Source organism: Rana temporaria, chromosome 3, assembly GCF_905171775.1.
Source record: "Rana temporaria chromosome 3, aRanTem1.1, whole genome shotgun sequence".
Taxonomy (NCBI): domain Eukaryota; kingdom Metazoa; phylum Chordata; class Amphibia; order Anura; family Ranidae; genus Rana; species Rana temporaria.
In genome coordinates, this window is record NC_053491.1 from 214415435 (window position 1) to 214430443 (window position 15009).

The window sequence follows — 15009 nt, forward strand, 5'->3', positions numbered from 1 at the left end:
CTTTGCCAGTTGTTTTTATTTTGTGTGACAAGTTGCATGCTGTTGCTAGGAAGATTTACCTCAGCTGCTTAGCACTGGATTGGTGAAAAGTCTTTTGGCGAATAAGTGTAACCTTTCACTTGTATATTGTCTCCTGTCACTGGGCAGAGTCAGCATTTAGCTTAGGTTCGGCCATCTGGATTCACCTTTGGATAATCTTCAGCCTTCCATTTGGATCTTTTGACCCGCTACCCCTTCCACCCTCCTTTTTGTTATGTTCCCCTTTTCACGGTTCACCTTTATGGGTAATGTCGCCCACTTTGTGGGTGGCAAGCTGGCATTTGGTTGGTGTAAGATATTACTGCTTGAATCTTGGTGACTAAGAATGTTGGTCTGTTATTGGTTAACAACAGTTTGGTATTAAAGGTCCATCTTTATGGGGTAATGTGGCCCACTTTGTGGGTGGACAGTGGTTGGTAAACTATTATTTGGTTGGTATAACATTTTTCTGCTTGAGTCTTATCGACTAAGCATATCTGTCTGTCAATAGTTAACAGCAGTTCTGTTTGGTATTAAAGGATAAAGTTCATTTCATAATTAAAGTTGATTTAAACACAATAAAGGGAGCATGGCCTAAACTTTTCCACAATCCTTGCCTTGTTTTTACAGCTTGGTATGCACTGAGTTCTAGGTAAACCTTTCATCTTTTTTAGTGTCTATGATTCCAAATGAGACAATAGTTGAGGAAATTAAAAAGACTTTCACGCAAACATGGCCTTTGCTAGAAAGTAGTGTCAGAAGGTCTAAAAATGCTCCAGTTACAGCTGTAATATTTGTCAGCCTCAACAAAGTTATGTAAAGAGGAAAGCATCACTGCTACACCTGAGCAGCCCAGGTGAACAAATAATAAGGAGCAGCCTAAGCCTACATGTCACCACCATACACCCTGGCCCTGCCCACCAGGGCTTAGTCCTAGGGTGGGAAAATAGAGCAGGATGAAAGCTTTTATACATCATTAGCCACAGATGGAGAATTGTTACATGTTTAATTAATTCCCCCCCAGATGAGGAGGATAAACTGGGAACATCAAACACTGGTAAAATATCATAGAAAATGATCTAGATAGACAATAAATAGCTAGAGATTTAATGCAAAGTTAGAGTATGTATATGCAGAATGTTGAAAACATGGAGCTTTCTAGTATATGAATATCCCATATTGTCCAAAGTAAAGCTGTTCATAAATGGATCGAAATTTGGCCAGTTCAGCAGGGATTGGATGAACTTCAATCCATCTATGGCAGTTCCTGTTTGATTGATCTTGCGGCTGCAGGGCTAAGTAGTGTATTCTGACAGTGGAGGAGCCCCATTGCCAGAATACTATAGCACAGCATTGGGGATTCCCAAATTTACCTTCAATGTGTAGATGGGGGAATCATTTTGTTTTGTTTTTTTGTTTTTTTATGTATATATATATATATATATATATATATATATATATATATATATATATACATTTCTAGCTAGCTTTACAGTAACAGGATAACAGCCTATCTACCAAAATATTCGAATGTAGTTTAAATGCACATGAAATAAAGTGTAAAAATAGGGTTTAGAAAAAGTGCTGTTAAATTTAATAATTAACAGACATATACCAATTTTGTCATGGGAGATTGTTTCCTTCTTTTTGATGTATGTTCCATGAGATTAGAGAGTCTGTTTCCAGACAAAATTGCCTTGAGAAAAAAATAAAAGTAAGAAAAAAGCTATTACCTCATGTGAGCAAATAAATTTGCAATGCCCTGCTGTGTACCTGCTTGCTTAATTTTCTGGTTTAGAAAATCACAAACACCAATCGAATATGATAGCACCATACCAACAACTTCCAGGGTTATGCTGATTAATGGACTGAATTATTTTCCAGGTGTCTAAACTGGGATTTCTTACAGATTAGATAACAATATAAGGTCTGATGAAATTATTTTAGTTGAACATTCTTTTTGCACCTTCAATATTAGGCTAGGTAAATAATGTCTGCTTGCAAGATTGGCAATACATTTCTAATCAAAATACGGTAAATGAAATGCACAGTCAGTATTTATATGTAGTGATATTAAATCATCTGTAAACATTACCTTATATTGAGCTTCCCAGCCTGGCACAAATGTTCTACCCATCCCTATTTCAAATTGTCCTCTTTTTTTATAATGAATAAATAGTTAAACAGCATAGGTTTATTGAATACATGCATAACTGCATTTAGAACATACCCAGAGGGCAAAAACTCAGCATACAACTAAACGTAGGATAAGGTTTTAAACATTTCTGCAAAATGCTAGCTTTTTCAAAGTCAAATATGCGATTTGTTTTACATATTCTGGATATTGCATTCTCATTCACTACACTTGAAAATAAAAGTTTTTTTTTAACGAGTTTAAGTGAAATGCCACAAAAGAAGTAAATCTACTTAGTGAATTTGGGTCTCCTGACCAGCATAGTCACACGCTCAAAACCAGAAAGCCTCAGGCCCTGTACACACAACCGGGTTTCTCGGCAGAATTCAGCCAGAAACTCAATCGGAGCCGTACTCTGCCGAGAAACACGGTCGTGTGTACACTTTTGGCCGAGGAAGCCGACGAGGATCTCGTCGGGCCAAATAGAGAACATGTTCTCTATTTCCTCGTTGTTCAATGGGAAATTTTGGCTCGCCGAGATCCTCGGCGGCTTCACAAGGAACTCGACGAGCAAAACGATGTGTTTTGCCCGTCGAGTTTCTTGGACGTGTGTACGGGGCCTCAGAATACCTGGAGTCCAGCAACCATAGAGATATGTAGAGTAGAGCTATATGATAAACTATACATGACCAATGCCAGGATGCTTTATAGAGGTACTCTTTATCGATGTAAATATTAATGTTTTTTTAAACCTTTCACAAATTCAGTTTCATAAGAAACTTTTTGCAAACCCCTAAAGAAATGTTTTACTGACTTTCTTGCTTATTTAAAAGCTTGAACCCACTTTGCTGGTTTATTTTATACTTGGCAATGTAGTTCATTATCTGATATCGTAAACAAGTGATTGCTTCATGTTTAATATGTATTATTTATCATTCCAAGTATGTGAGTATTTTCATTTTGTACATCTTGTAATTTATTTATGGAATGTAACATGTAATAATTAGCTATAAACTACAAACTGAACACTTTAACCTGCTTGGAATTAGATCCTATCCCTGAATATACCCCCTTGCATTTTCCCTTCTAGCTCCATGACCACATGACAAGGTCTTCCTGATGGTCCTCTTGGCATCCAGTCATCACCGACTCCCTTCTCCTCACAGCAGAACTCAGGGTCAGGCATGGGTCAAGAGAACAAAGAAATGCTGGACAGCTGCACTCCGATACAACACCTTTATTTAAATCTATTTAAATCCATATGGTCACAGGAGGTAAAAGAATGGTTGATGTATTTCACACTGCTTATAGGTGCTTACTAGTAAGCACCTATAAGTGGTGTGAAACATCAGCAGTTTTGTTCCTGTACCTCCTGTGACCATATGGATTTTAATAGACTTAAATAAAGGTGTGGTTAAGGAGTGCGGCCTTCCAGAATTTCTTTGTTCTCTTGAAGATATTTGCAGAGCCAGCACCTGTGCTTCCATTAGCAGGGAAGGTGTTATTATGGGATAGCTGCCTGGAGCCATGTAAACCTCTTTCAGGTATGGGTCAGCTGCCTTTCTTGGAGTTACCACAATTATGTTATTGCTCACACCTCACCTTGTTAGATAGATTGGACAAAGAAAAATGCAGGTCCTAGCTTTATGTTTCTGCTCAAATGACTGGCCTGGATTTCTCCCTCCCCTAGCAGAAAAGTTTTCTTCACTAACTACTGCCTTTTCTCCTGATCAAAGACAACATTGGAAAAACAGAAAACAGAACTCTGGCCTTCTTACTATAGTAAGAAAAAATGTCGAGAGTTAAATCTTATAAAAACCCTATATACATATATGTGTGAGACTGTTTTGCATAGAGAGAGGATGGATAGGGTCAAGGGAAAGGTTTGAACTGCATGACTTGTATATATGAAATGTCTGAAATATTTGACATCATGAGACACAGAAAAGACAACAGCAACAAAGCAGAACATGTTGTAAGCATCCTAAATTATTAATTAAAGATGTGCAAATAGCGTTATTGCAGGATAAATACTCAGTTACCAAATTCTATATTACTGTTTTCAGATTAATAAAAAAATAATACAGACAGATTTGTGTGTTTTGCTAAACTTTGGACATCATTAGTACTATTTGCACTGCCTTACTAAATGTGCCCAATTATCCTTCCTCACTCTTTTTCGAATGGATTCTGATGACAAGTCTTGATCCACCTGTCCTTGTAAATAAGCTTGTTTGCCTGTAAATCAGAACAATACATTGTTCACTGCTTTTAGTATTTTACTCAGTGTCATGCTGGAGTCCAGAAGTGAAACATGAATTTGTTGGCATTTATACAAAGCTGGGAAAATGTGCTATCTTGCTTTCTAGTCTTTGTTTCCTGGATTCAATTTAGGCTGATTTGGAAGGTGGTTCCTACTAATGGATATGTTTGTAGTTAGCAATTATTATAAACTTGTTTACTAGTCAGTGGTAAAGCATCTTTCTTCCATGGAAGAATACACATTTATTATTAATTATTATTTTTCCATATTTATTTATGTTATCCGCAGTGTAATCCTTTCCTGAATAGATATAATGGTACAGTACCAGGAAGCATATCTCCAGACATTTTTTTTTTTTAAATCTTGGATAGACTAAAAAAGGAGTGTCAGGTTTGCATTCTTAAAATTTAAAAAAAAAAAAATTTAAAAGCCATGCTGAAGCCATTTTTTTCTTAATGAAGAAATTCTGCTGCAGCATTCTTTTTAAAGTTTTATTCCAAAATACATTTTAGGGTCGGATAAAAGAGGAGTCTTGTGACCCATGAAACATGTTGTCTTGACATGTTATAATGAAATATTATGGTACTCCTAAACTATTGGCGTAATACTCATGTTTTTATTAACTTTCTGGATTCATTCCATTTTGTGTTTGAGGGCTGCCCAGCCTGTGTTCTATAACAGGGGCCCCCAACCCCCAGGCCATGGACCAGTGCTGATCTGTGGCCTGTTGATGACCAGGCCACACAGCAGGAAATGAAAGAAGACCAAGGCCACGGTCGTCGATCACATCCCGCAGTGCGACCATGCCTGTTTGTCCTCTCCCGACTCCTCCGCCCACCTGCCCGACAATGTCATCCAGTCAGCAGGGCAGGGGATGGGAGAAGATGCAGATCAGATTGGAGAGCTCCTCTTGCCCCCTGCCCTACTGATAGAATGACATCTTCGGGCAGGCTTCTGCCCTGCCAAAGGTACATGTCCTGTGCAGGGGGGGGGGGGCAGACATTAGAATGGGGATGTGTCATGTTAGAGAGGAGGGGGGCAGACTGCAGAGGCACTGTGATGGAGGAGAAAAAACAACACTCCTGTGCACAAGTGAGAACCGGATGGACTAGAGCTTGTAGTGGATAATATCACAGGCCTTGCTGCCCAAAAGGATAGGGGTTTTCTAACAGTCAAACAAAAAAACAAAAAAAGGACGCACCACCCTTGTGCATTATCCTTAGTTTTATTAAAATAGAATATAAAGAACTACTTACAAAACAAACAGTAAAAACTTGCGATAAGAGTGATCTCCAGAAGACAACAATCAGTCTTGAGACAATATACTCCAGGTGGTAATGGAGGAGATTCAAGGTCCACTGCTGGCTGATGCGTTTTTAAAGAAATACCTTCTTCTTCAGAGCCCAGCCTGGGGCTCTGAAGAAGAAGGTATTCCTTCGAAATGCGATTTGGAGTCTGTTGTCTCAAGACAGATTATTGTCTTCTGGAGATCACTTGTATTGCAAGTTTTTACTATTTGTTTGTAAGTAGTTCTTTATATTCTATTTTATTAAAACAACCTAAGGATAATGCACAAGGATTGTGTCTGTGCCCTCTTTTTCTTTTTTTGTTTGACTGTAATGTAGGAGGCTGTGGTTGCTAGGGGCTCTGTAATATAAAGGGGACTGCACTGTAAAGGGACACTGTAATCATTACAGTTCCCCTTTACAGTGTAGTCCCCTTTACATCACAGTTCCCAATTTACAGTGCAGTCCCCATTACACCACAGCCCCCCTCTACATTACAGTGCCCCTATACAGAGTAGTCCCTGTTACAAAGGGGCATTGTAATGTAAAGTGGGGCTGTGATGTGAAGGGGACCCTGATATAAAAGGTGGACTATACTGTAAAGGGGGGCTAAGGTCAGACTCCATGGATAGCCCCTCCCCTGTCCCTCTCCCCCGGGTCCCTGTGAAAATTGGTTGCCCTAAATCCAGTCTGAAGTGCCAAAAAGGTTTGGGACCACTTTTCTATAGTATATCATTGGATCGAGTTCTTCAAATCCACACCTCTTGAGGTTTTTATTCCTTACTTTGACCCCACTGGGAAGATTCCCCTCTCATCCCATCATTGTGTCACCAAGAGAAGCAATAGCTAGGGTGGATTCTGAGGGACAGGAAGGTTAAAAAAACAAAAACAAATTCAGAATTATAAACGCTGTATTTTTAAATTATGTTAAATATCACTTGGTTTACTTCTATGGTACATTAAGCATTCAACCTGAAGATTTATTGAAAAACAATGGTAACATAATACAGTGGGAAAGGTAAAAATAAAATAAAAAATTGACTCCTTAGTTAAGCATTTTGGTTTGTTACATTATAGAAATAAAAGTATAAAAACCTTGTTTTTGCTCCTTCAAGATAAAGCTGATGCTTCCTTTCTTCTAAGTCAGGCTTTTCTTCTGCAGCAAGTATATTTAATAACTGATCCTCTAAACCTATTGGTGTGATCATGAAATTGATAAGAGTGACCTAAAATATAAAGAAAACACAGAGTTTAGTGCATTCATAATTCTCCCACATATTTGCAACTCTATGGATCTTATAAATCATGTAGCGATCAAAATAAGAAAGTTAATATATGAAGAATTAAGCAATTGAAAGTGAGGCAAACATAGAGATGTTCCTTTTAACTCACAAGGATTTCCTGTCAAATAAAAATAAATATTTGATATTTATGGGCAACACTTTCTATGCTTAATGTTCATAAACCTGACTCATTGTGCCTGATCATTTTCATCCTTGTTTATCTTTTGTATTTGTGTTTATCCAGTCCTAAAATATACACTGTTCTGCATCATAGCACAGCCCTATGTAGCGGGGTAGAAGATCTGATTTTTCTTTGCTTCAGTTTCACTTTTAGTTGCCAGTTTCCTCTTCATGCCTACCCTGTGACTGGATTATGAAAGGAACAGCAGAACACTGATAAACTCATATCTCTGTCAGTCTGCCCAGACTGCCCCACCCCCTATTTTGCCCTCCCCATTCTGCCCCCTCTCTCTGAGCTATGCTGTACAAGCTGTACAGCAGACTTCAAGAGGGGGATAGCAAGTCAAATTCAGACAGTAAGGCCAGCCATACACAGAGCCACGGACAGTGTTGATGCGGAAATCCCTCCTGCCGGGCCATTGTCTTCTCCTGGCGGGGGTGAGCGGGGAAAAACAGCTACTATAGCAGCTGATAGCGATAATTGTGTATGGCCTGCCTAAAACTTCTTTCATTTAAAAAAATCATTACAGAGCTAAATTAAATTGTGCATTTACTATTCGCTTAGAATTAAGGTTTAAAGGAAGTTTCAATCTGAATCTCATTTTTACATTCTTGCTTTTTATAATTTTCTACTTGTTAAGTGTAAAGATTTGTAGAGACAGATATTTTTATTACACTGCAATTAAGCTGGCCACTGGACTGGACACTGTAGCATTTCCCTGTAAATTCCACCATCAACGCTAAACAGATGGCTGTTGTGTTCTTACAGCTGGTATCCATGGCTGTCTGAATACCAGAACAGTGGCTTGATCTGTTTTGATTGCAACCACTGTTCAGCTGACAATTTTTAATTAGGCTTCCTTGATTTTCAGATTGAAGGATGTCGAGTGGGAGTGTGTTGACAGGGCCACCCATGGCCTAAATTTCAGTTGGCTCATCAGGAACAGTCTGACATTTGCTTCATGCATGGCCAGCATTTCCCCACTGCTTAAAGTGTAAGAAAACCCTCTATCATTTTCAGCCAAGGAAGTTGCCATCTTTGCCTCTGTTTATTATAAAACTGCCATGATGCTGCACATGTGATCAGTTATAACACCAGCCATTGGATGGTTTGACAGTTTAGTTGAGAGCACAGCCAATGGGAGTGTTACATTTCCGGCATGTGCTGGAAATTAAAGTTTTATGAATGGTTTTACTTTTTTAACCACTTACCCCCCGGACCATATTGCTGGTCAAAGACCAGAGCACTTTTTGCGATTCGGGACTGCGTCGCTTTAACTGACAATTGCGCGGTCGTGCGACGTGGCTCCCAAACAAAATTGGCGTCCTTTTTTTCCCACAAATAGAGCTTTCTTTTGGTGGTATTTGATCACCTCTGTGGTTTTTATTTTTTGCGCTCTAAACAAAAATAGAGCGACAATTTTGAAAAAAATGAATATTTTTTACTTTTTGCTGTAATAAATATCCCCCAAAAATATATAAAAAAACGTTTTTTTTCCTCAGTTTAGGCCGATACGTATTTTTCGTAAAAAAAATCGCAATAAGCGCTTATTGATTGGTTTGCGCAAAAGTTATAGCGTTTACAACATAGGGGGTATTTTTATGTCATTTTTATTAATATATATTTTTTACTAGTAATGGCGGCGATCAGCGATTTTTTTTCGGTACTGCGACATTATGGCGGACACTTCGGACACTTTTGACACATTTTTGGGACCAGTGGCATTTTTATAGCGATCAGTGCTATACAAATGCATTGGATTACTATAAAAATGCCACTGGCAGTGAAGGGGTTAACACTAGGGGGCGGGGAAGGGGTTAAGTATGTCCCTGGGTGTGTTCTTACTGTGGGGGGGGTGGCCTCACTAGGGGAAACACTGATCCTCTGTTCATACATTGTATGAACAGAAGATCAGCATCTCCCCCGCTGACGGGACCGAGAGCTGTGTGTTTACACACACAGCTCCCAGTCCCCGCTCTGTAACGAGCAATCGCGTGTGCCCGGCGGCGATCGCACCCGCCGGGCACACGCACGAGAGTCGGGGGCGAGCAGGGGGCGCGCGCACGCTCCCCTAGTGGCCGCTCTATTAGCCGACGTTATACTATGGGCTCTCGCCCAGGAGAGCCGACCTGCCGCCGTAGAATGACGGCGGCTGGTCGGCAAGTAGTTAAGAACCGTTGAGATAAGGGGGTTGATTTACTAAAGGCAAATAAGCTGTTCAATTTGCAATTGAATATTTCTAATTATTATTATTATTATCTTCAGTAATACTGAGCTTTTTATTTTAGTGGTAACAAAAGAAGTGTGCTGTCAATAGCAACAGTCTCCCTGTCATGCTCCTACTACAGAAGTGGTTGCCATAGTCTGCAATCAGTGCAGTTTTTGTTCTGGCAGGGCCATATTTACAATTCTGTCCCCAGCTGGTTGTGCGACCACCTCCCATCACTCCACACAAAGTATACTGAAGTTAGAGGCAGAGGAGACAGTTTACTCTCAGGCCCTGTACACACGATAGAACATGTCCGATGAAAACGGTCCGCAGATCGTTTTCATCGGACATGTCCGCTGGGAGATTTTGGTCTGATGGCTGTACACACCATCAAACCGAAATCTCCGCCGACAGACAGCGCGGTGACGTGGCGTTGACGTTGACGCCGCCACGTCACCAAACCAGGAAGTAAAATACTCCCACGCATGCGTCAAATCCATTTGACGCATGCAGGAGATTTCTAGTAGGTGTACTAACCAGCGGACATGTCGGACGGACGGGTTTCCAGCAGACAAGTTTTAAAGCATGCTTTAAAACTTTTGTCTGCTGGAAACCTGTCTGCTAGGCTGTACACACGGTCCGATCTGTCCGCTGAAACTGGTCTGCGGACCAGTTTCAGCAGACATGTTCGATCGTGTGTACAGGGCCTTACTGTATCAGAGCAACCATCAGAACAGGGGAAAACTATTCTCCTATATCACTTGCAGTTCTAAAAAGGGATAAAGGCTGGTGCCATGGAAGTCAACTAAAACATCATTTTATTATAGCATGTGAACAATAGTCAAAAAATGTAATGCGTTTCAGCCACCAGACCTTAATCATTGGCCATGATTAAGGCCTGGTGGATTTTTTGACTGTTGTTAACATGCTATAATAAAATGTATGTTTTAGCCAACTTCCATGGCACAAGCCTTTCTTCCTTTTTTTAATGGATTATATGAAGATTTACAGAGCCTTCACAGGCTAAGTGCTATGTTCTTGAGGCTCACCAGTCATTGCACAGGAGGTAGTAGCTTGGATGCACCTGTTCCAGTTACTAGCAGTTCAGTTTTAGGTGTGCAGACCCAGATTAGATGAATTGTAGGTACATAGTACAGTATTTCCCAACAAAACTGCACATGCTATAAAAAGCAACAACAATGAAGACCCACCAACTGCACTGGTAGACAGAATAATACATGATAATTTATAACTAAGAATTTAGCAACAAAATGTGCAGCTGGCTGTGTACCATTCCTCTCACCCTAGGCCAGTGTTTCTCAATTCCAGTCCTCGGGCCCCCCCAACAGGTCAGGTTTTCAGGATTTCCATTATTTTGCACAGGTGATTTGATCAGTTTCACTGCCTTAGTAATCACCACAGCCTTTTCATCTGAGGGAAATCCTGAAAACCTGACCTGTTGGGGGGGCCTGAGGACTGGAATTGAGAAACACTGCCCTAGGCCAATGTTGCCAATGAAACATATCTGCACTAGTTTTCATAATCAATTATTTGTACAAATTTGGTTGGGACAAAGTGTCCTAATGAATTAAAAGTAACAAATGTTGTTCGTTTTTACATTGACAGTTTACTAGACATTAGCATTGTTTGCCTCAATGTGGTGATGGATTAATAAATCTGGTGCACAGGGCATTTTGGTGTGGAGGGTTATTTCAGTTTACATTTTTAAATCTAGGATGCAATGAATGTGATACTTTCACCAGTTTTTGTTCTTTTTACTTCAATAAGTTCTATTTCACTCTCTGACATGTTATATCATTTTGTAAGGATTACTATTCAGCCAGTAGTGTAATTTCAGTATTTATTTTCATAATATTGTGATTTTCCTTTTATTTTAAAAGCAGCTTTAAAAGACTTTCTGAAAAAAAAAATCTGTAGTATTTAGTAAATGATCTTGATTCACTGTATTATCTGCTAAAATAAAGAGCTAGCTGTGAAAAAGCAATACTTAGTGCAACAAGCTCTGAAATCTAATTAGAAAAAAACTCCAGTCACATCCTGTCTTTACAATTGCACAGCTGTATTATTTTGACATCTACATAAATATGAGAATAATACCATTAGAAATGGGAAAACAATTCCACAGTCCAATTATAACTTCACAGCACTTCATTCATTATCGCCAATGTATTTGCATTTCTACCAATTGTACTAATTCCTATAATTTCCTTGTTCAGTAGATATCAGTAGGAAAACATACTTTGACAGACACTTCAGGAAGGTAATGAGGATTTCGGAGGCGGGTGGTCATATAGAGTTTAAAATCCCTGCTGTAATGAATAACAGCTTCCCCAAGTCGGATGTATTCCACTCCATTCTGTTTAAACGTCTGTCTCAGCAGCAAAGGCTCCAAGATTGGATCAAGCTCTTCGGTGAGATTTTCTATCAGGACGGGTGTCCCGAACTAAGAAAATAAAAAAAGACATTTTAAAGGTGAGAGGAAAACAAAATGCAATCAGCCCGGGTAAATAAACAAAGAATGGTTGAATTAGTTCAGGGAAATGCTGTCAACTGTAATGTGATGCGGTCTCGAGGATACAGCCAAGACACCTTGGGAATCTGAGTGACAGATCTGTTAACCTAATAAGAAATTGCAGGGCTTTACATTATGTATTCACTTTATTCGGGTCTTGTAACTTTTCTGTTTGGTATTCCAGCTGAATCTTGGGCAGAAAAACAAAAAAACAGAAAATTCTCTATATTAAAATAGGTTATATAACCATGACTTGAATATCTGCAGAGAGCTGCTAGCTGTCAAAGTGCTTAATATGAGAGATTTGTCAGCTGTTTGCTTTATCGATTCCCCTTGAACAGAGCATTGCTGGTGGCCTTTGCTTTATTCCTGTAGAGGTCGTTTGGTTTTAAAGTACCAATATAAACTCTTGCTGTGGGAGTAATGTTAATGAGCGGAAGGTCAGCACAATCCGATGAAAGAGCTGCAATAATGCAATGACAACAGTCGGAATAAAAAAATATAAATACAATTAGAATTTAGCAAAGGTTTTTTTCTAACAGAAAATAACAGAGATGAACCTATTACCCTTTCTAAAATGGTAAAAGTTGTGAAGGCAATGCAGGAAAATATGTTTATATTTGAACTTATCTTGCTCTAGGAAAAAATAAAAAAACAGAATGGCTAAGAAAGCAAACACAAGAAAGCTCAGACAGCACAGATAGAAATTATCAACATTAAACATGGTGTCATCCATAGGTGGGTTTGGTGATTTGATGTCACTATCACTATAAGGCGCCTTTCACATGGGCGGCTGTTTTGCCGCAGATAAAAGCATGTTTATGTTTTGCTGGAATTCAAGACTCCAGGCACAGCGGTCAGCTGCATTTGTACAGTGCTTTTAGCTGCGGTTGCGTTTAGCCGAGGCACAATATTGAACGGGGATCCTACTTGGATCCCTGCCAATACAAAGCACTGTGTCTGGTATGAATCTTGAGGGGGAACTCCACACCAAATTTCAAATAAAAAACCGGCATGGGTTCCCCCTACAGGAACATACCAGGACCTTGAGTCTGCTATGGATTTTAAGGGGAACACTGTATGCCAAAAAAACTGCGTGGGGTTCCCCCAAATTCCATACCAGACCCGTATCCAAGCAGCAGCCCGGCCGGTCAGGAAAGGGGGTGGGGACGAGCGAGCACCCCCCCTCCTCCTTAACCGTGCCAGGCCGCATGTCCTCAACATGGGGGGGTAGGTGTTCTGGGGCAGGGGGGATGCCCTGTGGTCTCCCCCACCCCAAAGCAACGGTCCCCATGTTGATGAGGACAGGGCCTCTTCCCGTCAACCCTGGCCGTTGGTTGTCGGGGTATGCGGGAGGGGAGCTTATTGGAATCTGGGAGCCCCCTTTAATAAGGGGGCCCCCAGATCCCGACCCCCCCACCCTAGGTGAATGAGTATGGGGTACATCGTACCCCTACACATTCACCTGGCGGAAAAAAAAACAACACACTACAGAGGGTTTTTAAAGTAATTTATTAGTCAGCTCCGGGCCCCCCCTCTCTTCTTTAGCTCTTTTACGAGGGGGGCTTCTTTGATTTCTTCTGCGGGGGTCCCGGTCTTCACTGCAATCTGGTTCTCTTCCATCGGGGGGGGGTTGCTTTCTTCATTAGCTCTTTTACAGCGGCCCTCTCCCAGGCTTCTTCAATGTCTACTGCAGGGGGGGTCCCGGTCTTCACCGCCGTCTGGTTCTCTTCCGCTGGGGAGGGGCTGCTTTCTTCTTTAGCTCTTTTACAGCAGCCCCTCCCGGGCTTCTGTCGCCTTCTGCCTTCTGCCTCTCTTCTTTTCTTCTTTGGTGTTGACACGTCGCTTCCTCCCACTGTAATGCCGTGTGCGCAGCTCACACCGATTTATATAGGCCTCTTATGATGTCACAGTTCCATCATGCTCCGGGTGTACAGAGCATGATGGGACTGTGACAGCATAAGAGGCCTATATAAATCGATGAGAGACGCGCACACGGCATTACAGCGGGAGGAAGCGATGTGTCAACATCGAAGAAGAGAAGAAGAGAGGCAGAAGGCGACAGAAGCCCGGGAGGGGGCCGATGTAAAAGAGCTAAAGAAGAAAGCGCCCCCCCCGGCGGAAGAGAACCAGATGGTGGTGAAGACCGTGACCCCCGCAGAAGACATCGAAGAAGCCCCCCCTCGTAAAAGAGCTAAAGAAGAGAGGGGGGCCCCCGGAGCTGACTAATAAATTACCCTGTGTAGTGTGTTTTTTTACATTCACTCATTCATACTCATTCACCTAGGGTGGGGGGGCCGGGATTTGGGGGCATACCCCGACAACCAATGACCAGGGTTGTCGGGAAGAGGCCCTGTCCTCATCAACATGGGGACAGGTGCTTTGGGGTGGGGGGCCACAGGGCGTCCCCCCTGCCCCAAAGCACCTACCCCCCTATGTTGAGGGCATGCGGCCTGGCATGGTTAAGGAGGGGGCGCTCGCTCGCTGCTATAATCAAATGGTCATTTACTATATTTAAAGTGGCACTCCAACCATTCCAAGATCAGTCTGTGTCCATGTTAGGAAATATAGCAAAAGTTCTACTTGCCCCCCTCCCCTTTAAAACCTAAAGTTTTATTTTAGTTTTGACTAAAGTGACAAAAACGGATACCCTACATATTCTATGTTATTATGACTTTATGTTGGCTTCATGCTGTAATATTATTATCTTAATATGGTGGATGTTTAGGGATATTTACTAGGTAGGAAGCATTGTCTTTTCCCCACTTAATATGAGTTGCTCAACTGTTTGCCAATATGCTATGTTCTGCATTTGAGAAATCTTTATTTATTTATTACAGATATTTACAAGGCTTCAGTAAACATTCCTCGGCATGAAGTGAAGTGAGAAATTTATCTCAGTGGTGCTAGTAAACAATCTGTGCTATAGGAAGGGAATTAATGCTGGTTGTGGAATAGAGTGGCCTGGCGCAAAGTGTACAGCAGGTATACAAAAGTGGCTACATTGAGAGAAAACTATATACCTCTCAGCTCTGGTGCTATTTAGGGATGGACTTAAGGTTTGGGCCAAACACAAGTTTGTACAGAACCATGGCTGTTTGA

General features: G+C 41.0%; 1 protein-coding gene across 1 annotated transcript in view; it reads right to left on the reverse strand.

The window, feature by feature from the left end:
• LOC120930418 (dynein heavy chain 3, axonemal-like) overlaps positions 1 to 15009 on the reverse strand; it is a 530045-nt gene that overhangs the window by 310222 nt on the left and 204814 nt on the right. The window contains exons 15-16 of the mRNA XM_040341605.1: positions 11635 to 11838; positions 6797 to 6927 (exon numbers count right to left, since the gene is read on the reverse strand). Coding sequence (XP_040197539.1) covers positions 6797 to 6927; positions 11635 to 11838 — 335 coding nt within the window. The remainder of the gene's footprint in view (positions 1 to 6796; positions 6928 to 11634; positions 11839 to 15009) is intronic.